General features: G+C 48.3%; 1 protein-coding gene across 1 annotated transcript in view; it reads left to right on the forward strand.

Annotated features, from left to right (window-relative positions):
* CNNM4 (cyclin and CBS domain divalent metal cation transport mediator 4) overlaps positions 1–13,627 on the forward strand; it is a 36,522-nt gene that overhangs the window by 13,625 nt on the left and 9,270 nt on the right. The window contains exons 2-3 of the mRNA XM_036073734.2: positions 11,887–12,030; positions 12,391–12,525. Coding sequence (XP_035929627.1) covers positions 11,887–12,030; positions 12,391–12,525 — 279 coding nt within the window. The remainder of the gene's footprint in view (positions 1–11,886; positions 12,031–12,390; positions 12,526–13,627) is intronic.

A 13,627-nucleotide genomic window follows, 5' to 3' on the forward strand; every position in this document is an offset into this window, starting at 1 on the left:
GATACACGTAGGATGAGGTCATGGATGCAGGGCTTCATGTCCTCTCCCCCTGGGTTCGGGTGTGTCAGCCTCTGGGCACGGCATTGTGTTTACAGTGAGAAGCTCCACTGAGCTCTGGGTCCAGAGGGTCTTTTTTTTTTTTCCTTCCCCACCCTCCCCAGTTGTGGTGCAGAGTTTTTATCAGGATTTCAGTACCTAGGCATGAATGATTAAGTTACTGGCTAAGATTGGACTCAGTGTCTAGCTCGCTGCCTTCCCTGGAGGTAGGACAGCTGAAAGTTCTGGCTTTCCTGGTAACCAGCCCTGCCCTGAAGCTATCTAGGGGCCCACCTGGAGTTGTTCATTAGGATAACAAAGCCACTTCTTTTACGCAGGAAATTCCAAGGGATTCGGGGAGCCAGAGTCCAAGACCAGATGTGTTCTTTTTTTTTTTTTAAGATTTTATTTATTTATTTGACACAGAGAAAGAGAGAGAGAGAGAGCACGAGCACTAGCAAGGGGAGTGGCAGAGGTAGAGGGAGAAGCAGGCTCCCCGACAATGAGCCGGGAGCCCGATGTGGGGCTCGATCCCACGACCCTGAGATCATGACCTGAGCTAAGGCAGACGCTTAACCAACTGAGCCACCCAGGTGCCCCAGATGTATTCTTTATAATACAACACAAGTATGGATAATTTTTGTATAGTGTAAATTTTGTATATAATTTTTGAATCCATTGACCTTGTTAAATTCACTCATTCTAATAGTTTATTTTAGATTCTTTTGGACTGTCTACACATAAGTATGTTGCCTGTGAATAATGGCAGTTTTATTTACTTATTGCTACACCTTGTACATTTTATAACTTGTTCTTGCTTAATTTCATTGGCTGGGACCTAAAGGACGGTGTTGAACTGGTGCCTCATTCTAGGTCTCAGGGGAAAGCTTTCCAAATTCGTCAGTAGGTATGATTTTACTGTGGTTTTTTGGTAGATTTCCTTTATCAGATCAAAAAGGTTTCCTTCTTTTTCTAGTTGGCTAAGAGTTTTTATAATGAATAGATGTTGCATTTTACCAAATGCTTTTTAAATAACTGTTGAGATGATTGATTTATTGCCTTTATTCTGAATTATACCGATTGATTTTTGAATGTTCACCCATAAACATTTATTGCATAACCGGAATAAACCTGACTTAGTCATGATGTATGATCCTTGCCACACATCATTGGATATGATTTGCCAATATCTTTATTTAGAATTTTGGCATCTGTGTTCATGAGAGAAAGAGGTCTACAACTGTTTTTTCCAGCCATTAAACAACCAACTACCGAGGAAGACATTACAAGATATCTCTGTTAGGGTTTTGGTTTTTGTTTCATGGCAGGAAAAATAATTGTTTAGTAATTAAGTCCTTTCCCTCTTCTAACTAATAGCCCAGTTTGGGTGAGCAAGTTTGAACATATCAAGTAATATTCTTGCCCTCTTCCACCTCCTCCCCTGAACAGTATAAACCCCAAACCAAATGTTGCTCCAGGTTTTCTTCCTCTCAGGTTTGGATGTGAGGTCTAGGATGATTTTTATAGTTTGTAAACATTTGGACACAGTATGTGATTATCAGTTACCACTGGGGGCTCACCGAGGCAAAAAAAAAATGCTTGCTTGTTTTCTTTTTTTTTTTTTCTTGTGTGATGGGGATAGGATTACTACGTTAATTAGAAAGCTAGCCCCAGACTTAATGTATCTGATGTCAGTCAGCTAAGCATTTAACAATTTCCTGTTACGTCTTTGTGACAAACAAACATGGGACATGTGGGCTCATTAATAATGGTCCATCTTTTAGATCGAATCTTCTGTAGGTTACTAGCTGGTTGCACAAACAGGGCCGAAGAATGGGTGCTTCCCAGGGCAGTAAGGGAGCTCTGAGTCTGTAAGCAGTTGAGCAGAGAGGCATGATAAGGAAGGGGCTCCTCCTGGGTGGGGGGCTAGGGTGGGAGGCTAGATGGCCAGGAGCCAGGATAATAGAGGACAAGGCCAGAGGTGCTCCTGAGAAGAGAGGACAGGGGGAAAGGGGGAAGCAGTTTGCTGTAAGGGTCCAAAGTCGAAAGGAGGCTGGTGGTGCTGACGGATGGCTGGGGACCCCCTTGGCACCTCCTGATCGGACGTTCGTCCCTGCCCTTCCCATGCTCAGGGAGGCATTGTCAGCCGGGCCAGCGCCTTCTCTCCACTTCATTTTCTTCGGTGGCACAAAATAGCTCTAGTTCTGTGTATTCCTCCCTGCCTTCCGAACTGCCCCTGGCTGTGTGCTCCAGGAGAGGTTTCCACATCCCTGAGAACAAAGACATCAGCATTAGATCTGACCTCACTCCTTAGATAACCTAAGAAACTTAAAACCCCAAACCTATCTTTTGACCCAGTGATTCTCCTTCTAGAAATGTATCTGAAGGACAGAGATATAACCAAATATATTTATTACAAAGATTTTCATAATGGAACAAAGGGGGGGGCACAATTTAAGAGCCCAGTGGGGTTTGGGATTATTTACACATGTGTACAATGAAATATTATGAGGCCTTTCAATTTTTAAAAATGTTTTTATGACATGGGAAAATAGAATGTGAAGTATTTACAAATTATCTAATTTTAAAAAATCCCCCAAAATAGTTAACAGTAGTTGTCTTTGAAAGGCAGGATTATAAGTGATCTTAATGTCCTTTGCACTTTTGTTACCAATATCAGAAAAAGATATATACATATATATATACAAATTAGGTGTAAAAATCATTGTAAGAAAATTGGGGAAATTAGAACACTTGATGTTAATGATCTTAAGGAATTATATATTTAGATGTGGTATTGTGTTCTATTGTGGTCTGTGTTGTAAGAGTCCTTATCTTTTAGAGATACTAACCCAAATGCCTGTAAAACTTATAGATGTTTACAGATAAAATCTGAGATTTGCTTCCAAATAAGCCAGTGAAGTGGGTAGGAGGGAAGAGGAAACAAGATGGGCCACAGGAGTTGGAGTTGTTAATTGTTTAAGTTCAGTGAAGGGCCCTGAGGGTGTAATTACATTATTTCCTGTACTTTTGTAGATGCTTGATAGTTTCCATCATAAAAGGTGAAAAAATTAGAGACTGCTGGCTAAATGAAAAAATCAAAGGCATGAAGTCCTGTCCCTGGGTGAGAGACCAGTCTTAGGGTCTCCTGACATCCGCTTGTCAACAGCTTCACCCCTGGGGTGCTTGGGTTAAAAGAATATTATTTAGAGAAGCCCCATTTCTGAATTCCACCCCCCCCCCCCCCCCCGCCCCGCAGTGTGATGATCCTGAACAGGACTTCCCTGAGCCTCAGTTTCCTCCCGTGAATAGTAGATGTGCGAGGGATAGTGCCTGGGCCCCCCTCCCCAGAACATGCTCACCCTCACTGTTCCGTAGCTGCGGGGGGGGGGGGGAGGTGGGCCCTGAGGGGGACACCCGAGTGACTCCTCTGAGAGGGGACAGTGAAGGTCTGGCCACCACCTTCAGGGCTCAAAAGGGAGCTCTCCAGACTTTTTTGTTCATGCCACCCTATTAGAAAAAACGTTTTAAAAATTTGTACCTCCGTTCATTCAAAAATTGTATACACGTACTGTTTTACTAATACATATGTTCTTTTTTTTTTTTTTTTTTTAAGATCTTATTTGTTTATTTGACAGAGCGAGACACAGCGAGAGAGGGAACACAAGCAGGGGGAGTGGGAGAGGGAGAAGCAGGCTTCCCGCCGAGCAGGGAGCCCAACATGGGACTCGATCCCAGGACCCAGGGATCATGACCTGAGCCGAAGGCAGACGCCCAATGACTGAGCCACCCAGGCGTCCCTTCAAACCGTTTTCTTTACAATTTTTAATTATTTTGGCCAACCACTCCTCAGGCCCCCCCCGCCCCCGCTACTGGTGTTCCCCCTGCTGACTGACAGAGGGCTGGCAGGGGGAGGAGAGGACCCGCTCTGGACTTTGTAGGTGCCGTGCTTGCTTTACTCGTGTTCCCTTCACTCTGGGATTTCCTTGCAGGGGTCTTGTTAAGCGACGGTCCATTTTGTGAGCATTGATTTGGCTAAAAGTGCTTAACATAATCTGTAAACCCGTGTCACTGGGCACACCTCATCGGTAGCTCCTCTCACTTGGCTGGAGAGCGATTGAGTGAGGCCAGGAGCCCCTTCCCGTGGGGACAGAGCCCACTGTCAGTCTTGTATAAACAAAAGCTAAAGTCGCTTATTTATTTTGGAATACAAATAAATGTGAACGGAGTCTGCGATGAATACCCCTTTTGGCGACCCTGTTCTAGAAGGTCCCAGACGTCTGGGCTGTGTGTGTACGTGCAGTGTCAGGCTGTGTTGTTGTCTTGCTCAGAATGGCTGGGCAAGTCTCCTGGTAAGTCTCTAGAAATGCTTTTCTGTTTTGGCAACTGGGCTGCAGTGTCTGCATTTCCATTTCTCTTTTCCCTGCAGCTGTCCTCCTGTTCCTTCCTGTCTTTTTTTCTTCCTGCTTCACTCAGTTTTTTCCTTTTTGTTTTGCCTTCCATTTTCCTTTTCCTTTTAAAAATATAGACCAGCTATAGTGGCTGTATTTATTGATGGCTTACTTATTGGGCACCTGCTGTGTATTTAGCCTCGTACCAGGCATTAAGGAACGAATCAAGAGCCAGCGGATATAACTTCTGCTGGCAAGAGTGGAAATCAGGGAGCCCTACCAGGGAAGGCAGTTTGGAGATTTTGGACAGATTTGGCCAGCGCACAAACCCTTTGACCTAGTAGCTCTGCAGCTGTAGATGTATCGGGATCTCACATGCATCAAATGATGGAGCACAGGGATTTTCGTGGCAGCACTGTTTGCAGTAGAAGGAACGGGAAACAAGTGTGTGTCCATCAGCACAGGGAGAGGGTTGAATCCACCCTGGCATCCACCAGTGGGACACTCCACAGGGGAAGGAGAAGGGAGTTCGGTGCTCCAGTGACATCGCTCAGTGTAAAACTCAAGGTGCAGAAAACTGTAATATATTGGTAATTACAATGTAAAAGTAGGGCGCCTGCGTGGCTCAGTCGGTTAAGCGTGTCTTCTGCTCAGGTCATGATCTCAGGGTCCTGGTCAGCAGGGAGTCTGCTTCTCCCTGGGCCTCTCCCCCCTGCTCTGATCTCTCTCTCTCTCTTTCTCTCTCTCTCTCTCTCACACACACACACACACACACACACATACACACACACTCTCAAATAAATAAATAAAATCTTAAAAAAATAAAATGTAAAAATAAATAATAAATTTATTGTAGAAACTTTCAGAAAGGAGGAAAATGATTAGAAAATGAAAGGCCCCCTTTTCCCACCACTCCGAATGTGAATTTTTTTGGTGTGTTTTCTTCTAGTAAGTCAGCAATGAACCAACTATATTGCTTTCTCCCGCCCCTCAATATGAGACCTCATTCTTATCCTTTCTGATTGTAAATGTAAAAACAAGAAAGTAATACATGCTGACTTTAAAATGCATTAAGCAGAAGAAACTGGCGTAGTTCACTTATTGTCTTGTTTTGTAACTTTTTGCTTTACGCAAATGGTGAACCACTGTCTCTTTAAATAAATTTCTGTCTACGTCAGCCTAATTTTTAGTGGCTGCAGGAGTGTGTCATAAACCACACTGGATGGACCCTCCTGGGCACAGCTTGCACACCGGCCCGGGTTTTCCCTTTGTATTAAGGTCTTTCCTAGAAGTGGAAGAAATGGCTGAGGCCAAGGTCTTGCACATTTTCCGTTTTGACACGTGCTGCCAAATCCTGAAGAAAAAAATGCCATTGTTCTCTCCAGTACTGCACTGGTTTCGTCTCTGTGGTCTTACAGTAGATTTTAACTTATATTAAAATTAAGGATCTCCTCAGTGTTCTTTTAAGTTGCTTATTGATTAAACAGCTCACCTCCTGCCCCTCCCGCCTGGCCCTCTCTACTTAGGGATACTTAACAGAAACTTTTTTGTGTGTGTAGCTCTCCCAGCCTCTTGTTGAGGGGTGCCAGGGTGGAAGGGTGTGCAGGGGTGTGTCTCCTGCTGATGGGCTTCTCTGCTTCCTCGCCTACGCCCAAGCATGCCCCCACCTGTGTCTTCTTGCTGGGATGGGCTGCCCCTCCTGCTGGTCGAGGTCAGCACTATTAATAGTCAGCTTAATCCTGCCCCTGGCCTGGGTGGAGGGAGGAATGAGGGGGGATTCCCAGGAAATCAGGGTGCCCTGTTGCCTGCAAGTGCAGACCCATGGCCCGAGGTCCCGTCTTTTGGCAGCCAGGCCAGCACCTCTCCCCAAGGGAGGTGTCTGAGAGCTCAGGGCCTGTGCTGGGAGCCTGGGAGGTCGGGGGCTGGGATTTGCTGGGGGACGAGTGGGGAAGATGCCCAGGACACCACTTAGGGTAGTGGGAATCCCTTGTCTGATCTGGGGCTTCTGGATCTTCTGCATGAGAAAAGGCAGCTGGAGCTGGTGAGTAGGGCCCTCTCCGGGACCTAGTGGACTTTGAAACCCAGCACCTTGTAATGTGTTTCTCTTACGGTCTTTGAGAGATAAAGTTTTTTATGGGGGGGAGAGGACACAGCAGTTTGCTAAGATGGGCACTGTGGAAGGCTGGACAAAGGTCGATGGAAGGCAGAGTGGGCAAGCTTGCCAGCCAGGTGTGGCCCAGAGCAGACCGAGGGCAGCTTCAAGGTGCCTCCGTTCCCACAGCCAGGTTGCCCCTTACCAACAGTGCGTGAGTTTAAAAGGTGCAAGAAGCCCCAAGTCCCTGGGGGAAGCAGTAGGAGAGTCTTTTTTAAAGTTACTTTAATGAATGTATTTCTTTCTGATTAGAAAATTATGAAATTAATACTATTGACTTTGGAAAGGTTGGAATTTCTCTTCAGAAAAGTGTAAGAAAGAAACAAACCATCATGAACCCACCATACGTTTAGGTTTAATCATATGAAATTGTCATTGTGGTTGGTCAAAAATGGTCAAATATCAACAATTTCACATGGATCAGCCAAATAAGAGCATTTTGCTGTATTTCCTCAGTCTTTTTTCTATGAACAAGGACTACTTTGAAAAATGGGGGCTTCTCAGCTTTTGGGGTAGATTATTATTTACATTTTCATGTTCCATTTCTCATCCCAGCCACCCCCAAAATCCAATTATCCAGTTGAATGGACATTAATAATAAAATGAGGCAACTCATTAAGATAAAAATTCTGTAGTAGACTTAAATTTCATACAATGAGGATCATAAATAAAGGTCCTCAGTTGGCTCTTTTATTTATTTATTTATTTTTTAATTTTTTAATTTTTTTTAAAGATTTTATTTATTTATTTGACAGAGCGAGATATAGCAAGAGAGGGAACACAGGCAGGGGGAGTGGGAGAGGGAGAAGCAGGCCTCCTGCCGAGCAGGGAGCCCGATGTGGGCTTGATCCCAGGACCCTGGGATCATGACCTGAGCAGACGCTTAATAACTGAGCCACCCAGGTGCCCCGGCTCTTTTATTTTATTTATTTTTTTATTTTTTAAGATTTTATTTATTTATTTGAGAGAGAGCGCGCATGAGAGCGGGGAGGGTCAGAGGGAGAAGCAGACTCCCCGCCGAGCAGGGAGCCCGATGTGGGACTCTATCCCGGGACTCCAGGATCATGACCTGAGCTGAAGGCAGTCACTCAACCAACTGAGCCACCCAGGCGCCCCCAGCTCTTTTATTTTAAAAGGTAAATAAAAAATGATTTTTGAATTATAGAAACTTCTTAATTACTAAAATTCAAAAGAATTCTTCTAGTCTTCACCCCTTTCCCCCTTTGCGTTGATTACATTTCTCCTAAGGAAACGTGTGAACTGAGTCATTCATTCCACAAATATCCATCCATTAAACACTTGCTGTGTGCCACTCACCATTCTGAGTTTTGGGGACACAGACTAAAGCCCCTACTGTAATGCAGCTCAAAATCTAGCAGAAGACGGGCCATAAACGATAAATAGAATGAATAAGCATATTATATCATGTATTTTAGGTGCTTTAATGACTAGGGTTGGGGTGCTGGAGGAGGGGTCGCAGTTTTAAGGGCCACATTTGGACAAAGACCTCAAGCGGGGGCAAGCTACCCAGTTATGTGGGGCAGGAGCAAGCCAGGCAAAGGGAGCAGCCTCTTGTATGAGGAACAGCAAGGAGGCCTGTGGCTGACCTGAGCGCTGGAGAGAGAGGAGTAGGGACGGGAGAGGGTCAGCATCAAGGGCCCTGAGACCGGGGCCACTGTGGGGGGTGGGGCTTTTCCTTGCAGTGAGTCAAGGAGCCGCTTGGAGGTACTTGGTGGGGCATGAGGTGACCTGACTGTGCCCCTCTTGCTGCTGTGTTGAGAGCCAACCCAGGCTCCGGGATAAAGCAGGGAGCTGACCAGAGGCTAGTCTAGCTGTGTGGGTGAGGAGGAGATGATGTAGCCCAGACTGATAGTAGCAGTGGAAGCCACCAGAAGTGGCTGGAGTCTAGGTGTCCGATGCAGGCAGAACTGATGGGATCTGATGGAAGGGTTCGATAGAGAAGGGTAGAGAAACAGAGGAGGCGCAGTTTACTCCCCCATGGCCTGATCTACTGGACAGACAGAGATGAGGAAGGCTGGGCGGGGAAAGCGCAGGAACTTGGTTTGGGCCACGTGGAGTTCAAGGTGTTAGGCATCCGGAGGAGCTGGCTAGCTGGCAGCCTGCAGTTGGGTATAGCGTTTGGAGGATGCAGGACAGGGATGGGCCCCAAGTGTTTATTTGAGACACCTTGACATACAGTTTGTATTTAAAGTCATGAGGCAAGGGACCAGGTCCAAGGACTGAGCCCTGGGACCCTCTCACATAAAGAGGTCAGGGAGAAGGAGCAGCCCCTGAGGTCAGAGGAACACCAGGAGAGCTGTGTGCCTGAAGCCAAGGAGAGGGAGGGTTTCCAGGAAGCGGGAGAGAGTGACCCCTGGTCAGAAGCTGCAGCCTGAGCATGAAACCCCACCACTGGAGGTCAGTGGTGACCTTGGCAAGAGAGGTTCTCTGGCCAAGGAGGAGAATCTCTGGCCCAGCCCTCTCCTGCACCCTCCAAACTCTATACCCAACTGCTAAGAACATTAAAAAAAAAAAAAAAAAAAGCCCCCTCCGGGCAGAGAAATTAGAAAAAGGCAAACGCAGTTCAGAGTCCCATGGCTGGGCCAGCAGGGGGTAACCTACTGTCCCCCAGCCCAGCACCTGTGTGTGGGGCCCCAGCTAGCCAGCCACAGTCAGCGCCAGCACACTGGGCTCTCAGCGCGCCGAGCAGGGCTGACTGTGGGCGGTGTCCCGGGTCTGGACACATACAAGTTCCCTGTCTCTAGAGGGCGCCCGCACGCACCACTGATGCCACACACAAAGGATCCTCAGAGAGAGGGCCGGAGGGCTGAGAGTGGCGGCAAGATTGGGCTCAAGGAATCAGCTCATTTCCTCTGCAGGACGGATGTTTCTATTCTTTAGAGAAGCCACCAGCCTTTCCCGGTATGGCCCAGTGCGACCCCTGACTGTGTGTCAGGATTTGTTGTGAGCCCGTGGTTAACTGGAGGTTTGGTGGGGAGGAGGACGTTTTTCTCAGGTTATTGAAGCTGTGTCTCTTCTGCGTAGGGGCTCTGACTTCTGGGCTCTGAGCAAGGCTCTGCTGACTGAGCCACCTTCAGACACATCCCATTCCCCGGGACTTAGTCTGTGCCAGTTGAGGCACAGAGGGTCCTTGCTCACCCTAGACTCTCGCTAGTTTCCCTTTGTGTGTTCCCCTTATTTTTGTTTTCCCCCTGATTTTTTTCTCAATTAAAAAAATTCTAGAGTAAAACCTGCCCATCGAATAGAAGAACAATGTTAGAAGGAGCCAGAGTAAGGAGGGGTAGTAGGGCCCCTCCCCCAAGCTCTACTTAACGCGGGAGGAGACCACTGTTACCTCTTCTATGCATTTCAAGGCACTTCAGCATCTCTCCCCCCACCGAGTCTCTGCAGAGGCAGCGGGCACCATGCAGTCTGTCCCTCTGATTGCTCTTCCACCAGCAGCCTGTGTTGGGCTTCATTCCACGTTCTGTCCATTCAGCCTGCTGCCTTTTCCCCAGAGCAGTGGCAGCCCCCCTCAGTACTCCTGGTCCATTGCTATTGATTTAGGTGGTTTCTGGTTTGAGGTTGTTAAAAACAATGTTCTTCTGTTGAACCTCTTTGCTCCTGTGTCTTCCTGCTTTGGAGAAGATTATATCCAACTTCCTACCAGTGGAATTTCTGAGTCCAAGGTTAGGGACCTTTCGTTTTGAGTCATGATGCCAGATTGGCCTCTTGAAGTGCGCCCGTTTACCTGCCCATCATCCCGAGGACCTGTGAGGGCATGCTTGTTTCGCTTGTTTCCCCCAACACTGGGCATTACCGGTCTTAGAGCGTGCCAGTCTGGAAGGTAGTAAAAGCTTCCCACCTGATGGCATAGTTTAGCCGACTGCCTTAGACCACGGAGAGCATTGTTTCTCTCTTTAGAAGGCACTCTTGGGTGGGCAGCCTCCAGCAGGCAGAGAGGCCCGGGGGGCCAGACCCCAGGGTCCTGGCTCTGAGTAGCTGCTGCCCGCTGGAGGCCCTTGATAGGTCTCTTGTTCTAGTTGGCTCACATCTAGAAGACACCGGAAAGTCTTTGATCAAGTCTAGCCATGGTTCTGTCTAGGTCTGGTCTAGGTGCATAGTTCTAGCAAGGTGCTGAAAGTTTTTTGACCACAACTCGGAGCTGGAGATGAGTGTATCACAGTGACTGGCACGTGATAGTGAAAGTTGCACAAAACAGTACCCCCCCCATCACCTGTGTCGTACTCTGATATCTTTCTCCTTTATTTTATTTTTTTAAATGCTGGTCCTGAGAACTGGCACCTCTCTGGAGTTCTGAGGAGCACATCCTGGGGTTGGGGGATCTGCAGTGGCCTTGGAGCCTTGGAAAATGCCCTCTACAGAGAAGTCCTTCGATGGGGCCCTCAGACTTGGTTGTGAAGGGGAAGCTGCCCAGGAGACCCTGGCTTGACCTTCTCAGCTCTCCCAGGGCTTTTCCCCTTAGGCTGCTCCAAACCTGTGTCCCTGTGTGGGGTACACAGTTCCATCCAAACTGAAGTGCAGGCCAAGCCTTGGCTGTCTCCCTCCTGTCACGCACTGGAATGAGGGGCACAGGAACAGGATAGAAACCTGGAAGGAGGGCCTGGAAAGCCCTGCCCACCCCCCCCAGCCCCCTGACAAAGCTTCTGTGAAGGGTCCCTCCTCCCCTCCCTCTGCCTTCTGACTTTCTCTTGCTTTAGGTTGAAGGGGTGGCCCTTCTCTAATTATAGTATTTGCCTGGCCTAATTACAGCCTGGGCTAATTTGTTAATGGTTTTGGGAACTGAGAGCCTTTGCCTTGGGCAGTATCACGGCCCCTGGGTACATGCTGGGGCCTTTGCCAAGGAGAGCAGGGTGAAGGAATGTGAATGGCCCTGGAGGCCCCGTGGGCAGTGTGGGCCGTCTGAGGAGCCCCATGTCCATTTGGCGCACACACGTCTCCAACCGATGGCTCACTGTCCACAGGTTGTCATTGTGGGTCTTTCCCTTCTCCAGGACTCTCAGGAGACCCTGATACATGGCACCAGGCAGGACCTTGCCATTTTCATTCTAATGAAACAAAAGGTCTTTAATGAAATGCCTTAAAATTAAAAAAAATACTTTTGGTTTTCCTTTTCATAAAAGCCGTATCTGTTTGCAGCAGAAACTTCAGGAAATACAGAAAAGGGGAAAAAAAACCACCCATGACCCCACCCCAGTGACTCATGACCCCAAATGTGTTAACATTTTGGTGGCGGTGTCTCATGACTGGGCCCTTTGCTCTTGTCTGACTCATTGCATCCCCCAGGGAAGTCCCACCTGGCCATCGTGCAGAAGGTGAACAACGAGGGTGAAGGTGACCCCTTCTACGAGGTGCTGGGCCTGGTCACGCTGGAGGACGTCATTGAGGAGATCATCAAGTCCGAGATCCTGGACGAGTCGGATATGTACAGTGAGTTCCAGTCTTTCCATTGCCCGAAACCCCTTGCCTGCTCGTGCCCTGGGTGTCCCTAGGTGGGAAGGCCACAGTGCAGGGATGTGGGAGGCCCGGCACCCTGAGGCCCAGGAACTGGATGCCTCACACTGGCCAGGGTGAGCAGCAGGCTCGCCCCTCGGATCAGTGAAAGCAGGCCACCTTTGCTCCCCACGGCCTTCGTGCCTCGGCATCGAGCCAGAGACCCCACCTTGACGCAAACACTGCTGCTTGTGTGTGGAAGAGGGGACTGCGGAGCTGGGAGCTGGCGGGCAGGTTCTAGTCTGTTCCGGAGTCATCAGGGACAGTGTTCTCAGCTCTGGATTCTTTCTCTCACAGCTGACAACCGAAGCCGGAAACGAGTATCTGAAAAGAACAAACGCGACTTCTCAGCCTTCAAAGATGCTGACAATGAGCTCAAGGTGAAAATTTCACCTCAGCTACTTCTGGCTGCTCATCGCTTCCTGGCCACGGGTAAGAGCAAGAGGAGGGCCCTCAGGTGTTGGTGGGATACAGTCCCGGAGGGGGCCTTCTGGGTCTCTGGCTACTTCTTCTCATGGCACAAGGGCTGTGGCAGGTGAAAGGTGCAGGGAAAACATGGCTGCCTCTGAAAGGGGGCGAGGCGGCTTCCCTCCATCCCTGGGGTGCTCCTTGTGGTTTGTTTTCTCTGTTGATGGGTTGTCATTGCAAACTTCTAGGAAGCATTCAAGTTCTGAAAATAACCACTGGGAGAGGGGGGAGGCCAAAAAAAAAAAAAAGGAAAAGAAAAAAAAAAGAACCACTGGGAGTACCTGAGGTGGGCACTGGGGATCCCCTGGATGCTGGGGAGGAGGAGGGAGAAAGAGGCCCTTCCACATGCTGTGGGTCCATAGCACTTGTCTGACTCATGTACTCAGAGCCTGAATCCAGCTCTGTTCTCGTCACTGCCCCCTCCCCTCTGCCTGCATACGCTGGGGCCACAGGACTTCACCTCTAGATCAATGACATTCCTCTCTTCTCACCCCTGATTCAAAGCCCCTTTGGGAACCTGGGTGATTGATTTGAAAAGCTCCTGCCTATTCCCTCCCTCCCCCCAAATCTGACTTCCTTCCCAACCCTCACTTGCTAAAGGGTGTTAATTCTTTATTTTTCCTGCCAGGATATTGATGATGGTGCTAATGATAATAATGATGGTAACATTTATGAAGCACTTTCCATATGCCAAGCATGTGTCTAAGTGCTTTACATGTATTATCCCCTTTAACCTACCATGACCCTACCAAGTGTATTTTGTTGTTGTTTTGTTTTTTAAGGAGTCTCTATACCCAACATGGGGCTCTAACTTGCGACCTCGAGATCAAGAGTCATATGCTCCACCGACTGAGCCAGCCAGTGGCCCAACCCTGTGAAATTTTTTCTTTTTTTTTAAGAGTTATTTATTTCAGGGGCACCTGGGTGGCTCAGATGGTTAAGCATCTGCCTTCGGCTCAGGTCATGATCCCAGGGTCCTGGGATCGAGTCCCACGTTGGGCTCCTTGCTCGGCGGGAAGCCTGCTTCTCCCTCTCCTTCTACTGCTCCCCCTGCTCGTGCTCTCTC

Source organism: Halichoerus grypus, chromosome 10 (assembly GCF_964656455.1).
Source record: "Halichoerus grypus chromosome 10, mHalGry1.hap1.1, whole genome shotgun sequence".
NCBI classification, from domain to species: Eukaryota; Metazoa; Chordata; class Mammalia; order Carnivora; family Phocidae; genus Halichoerus; species Halichoerus grypus.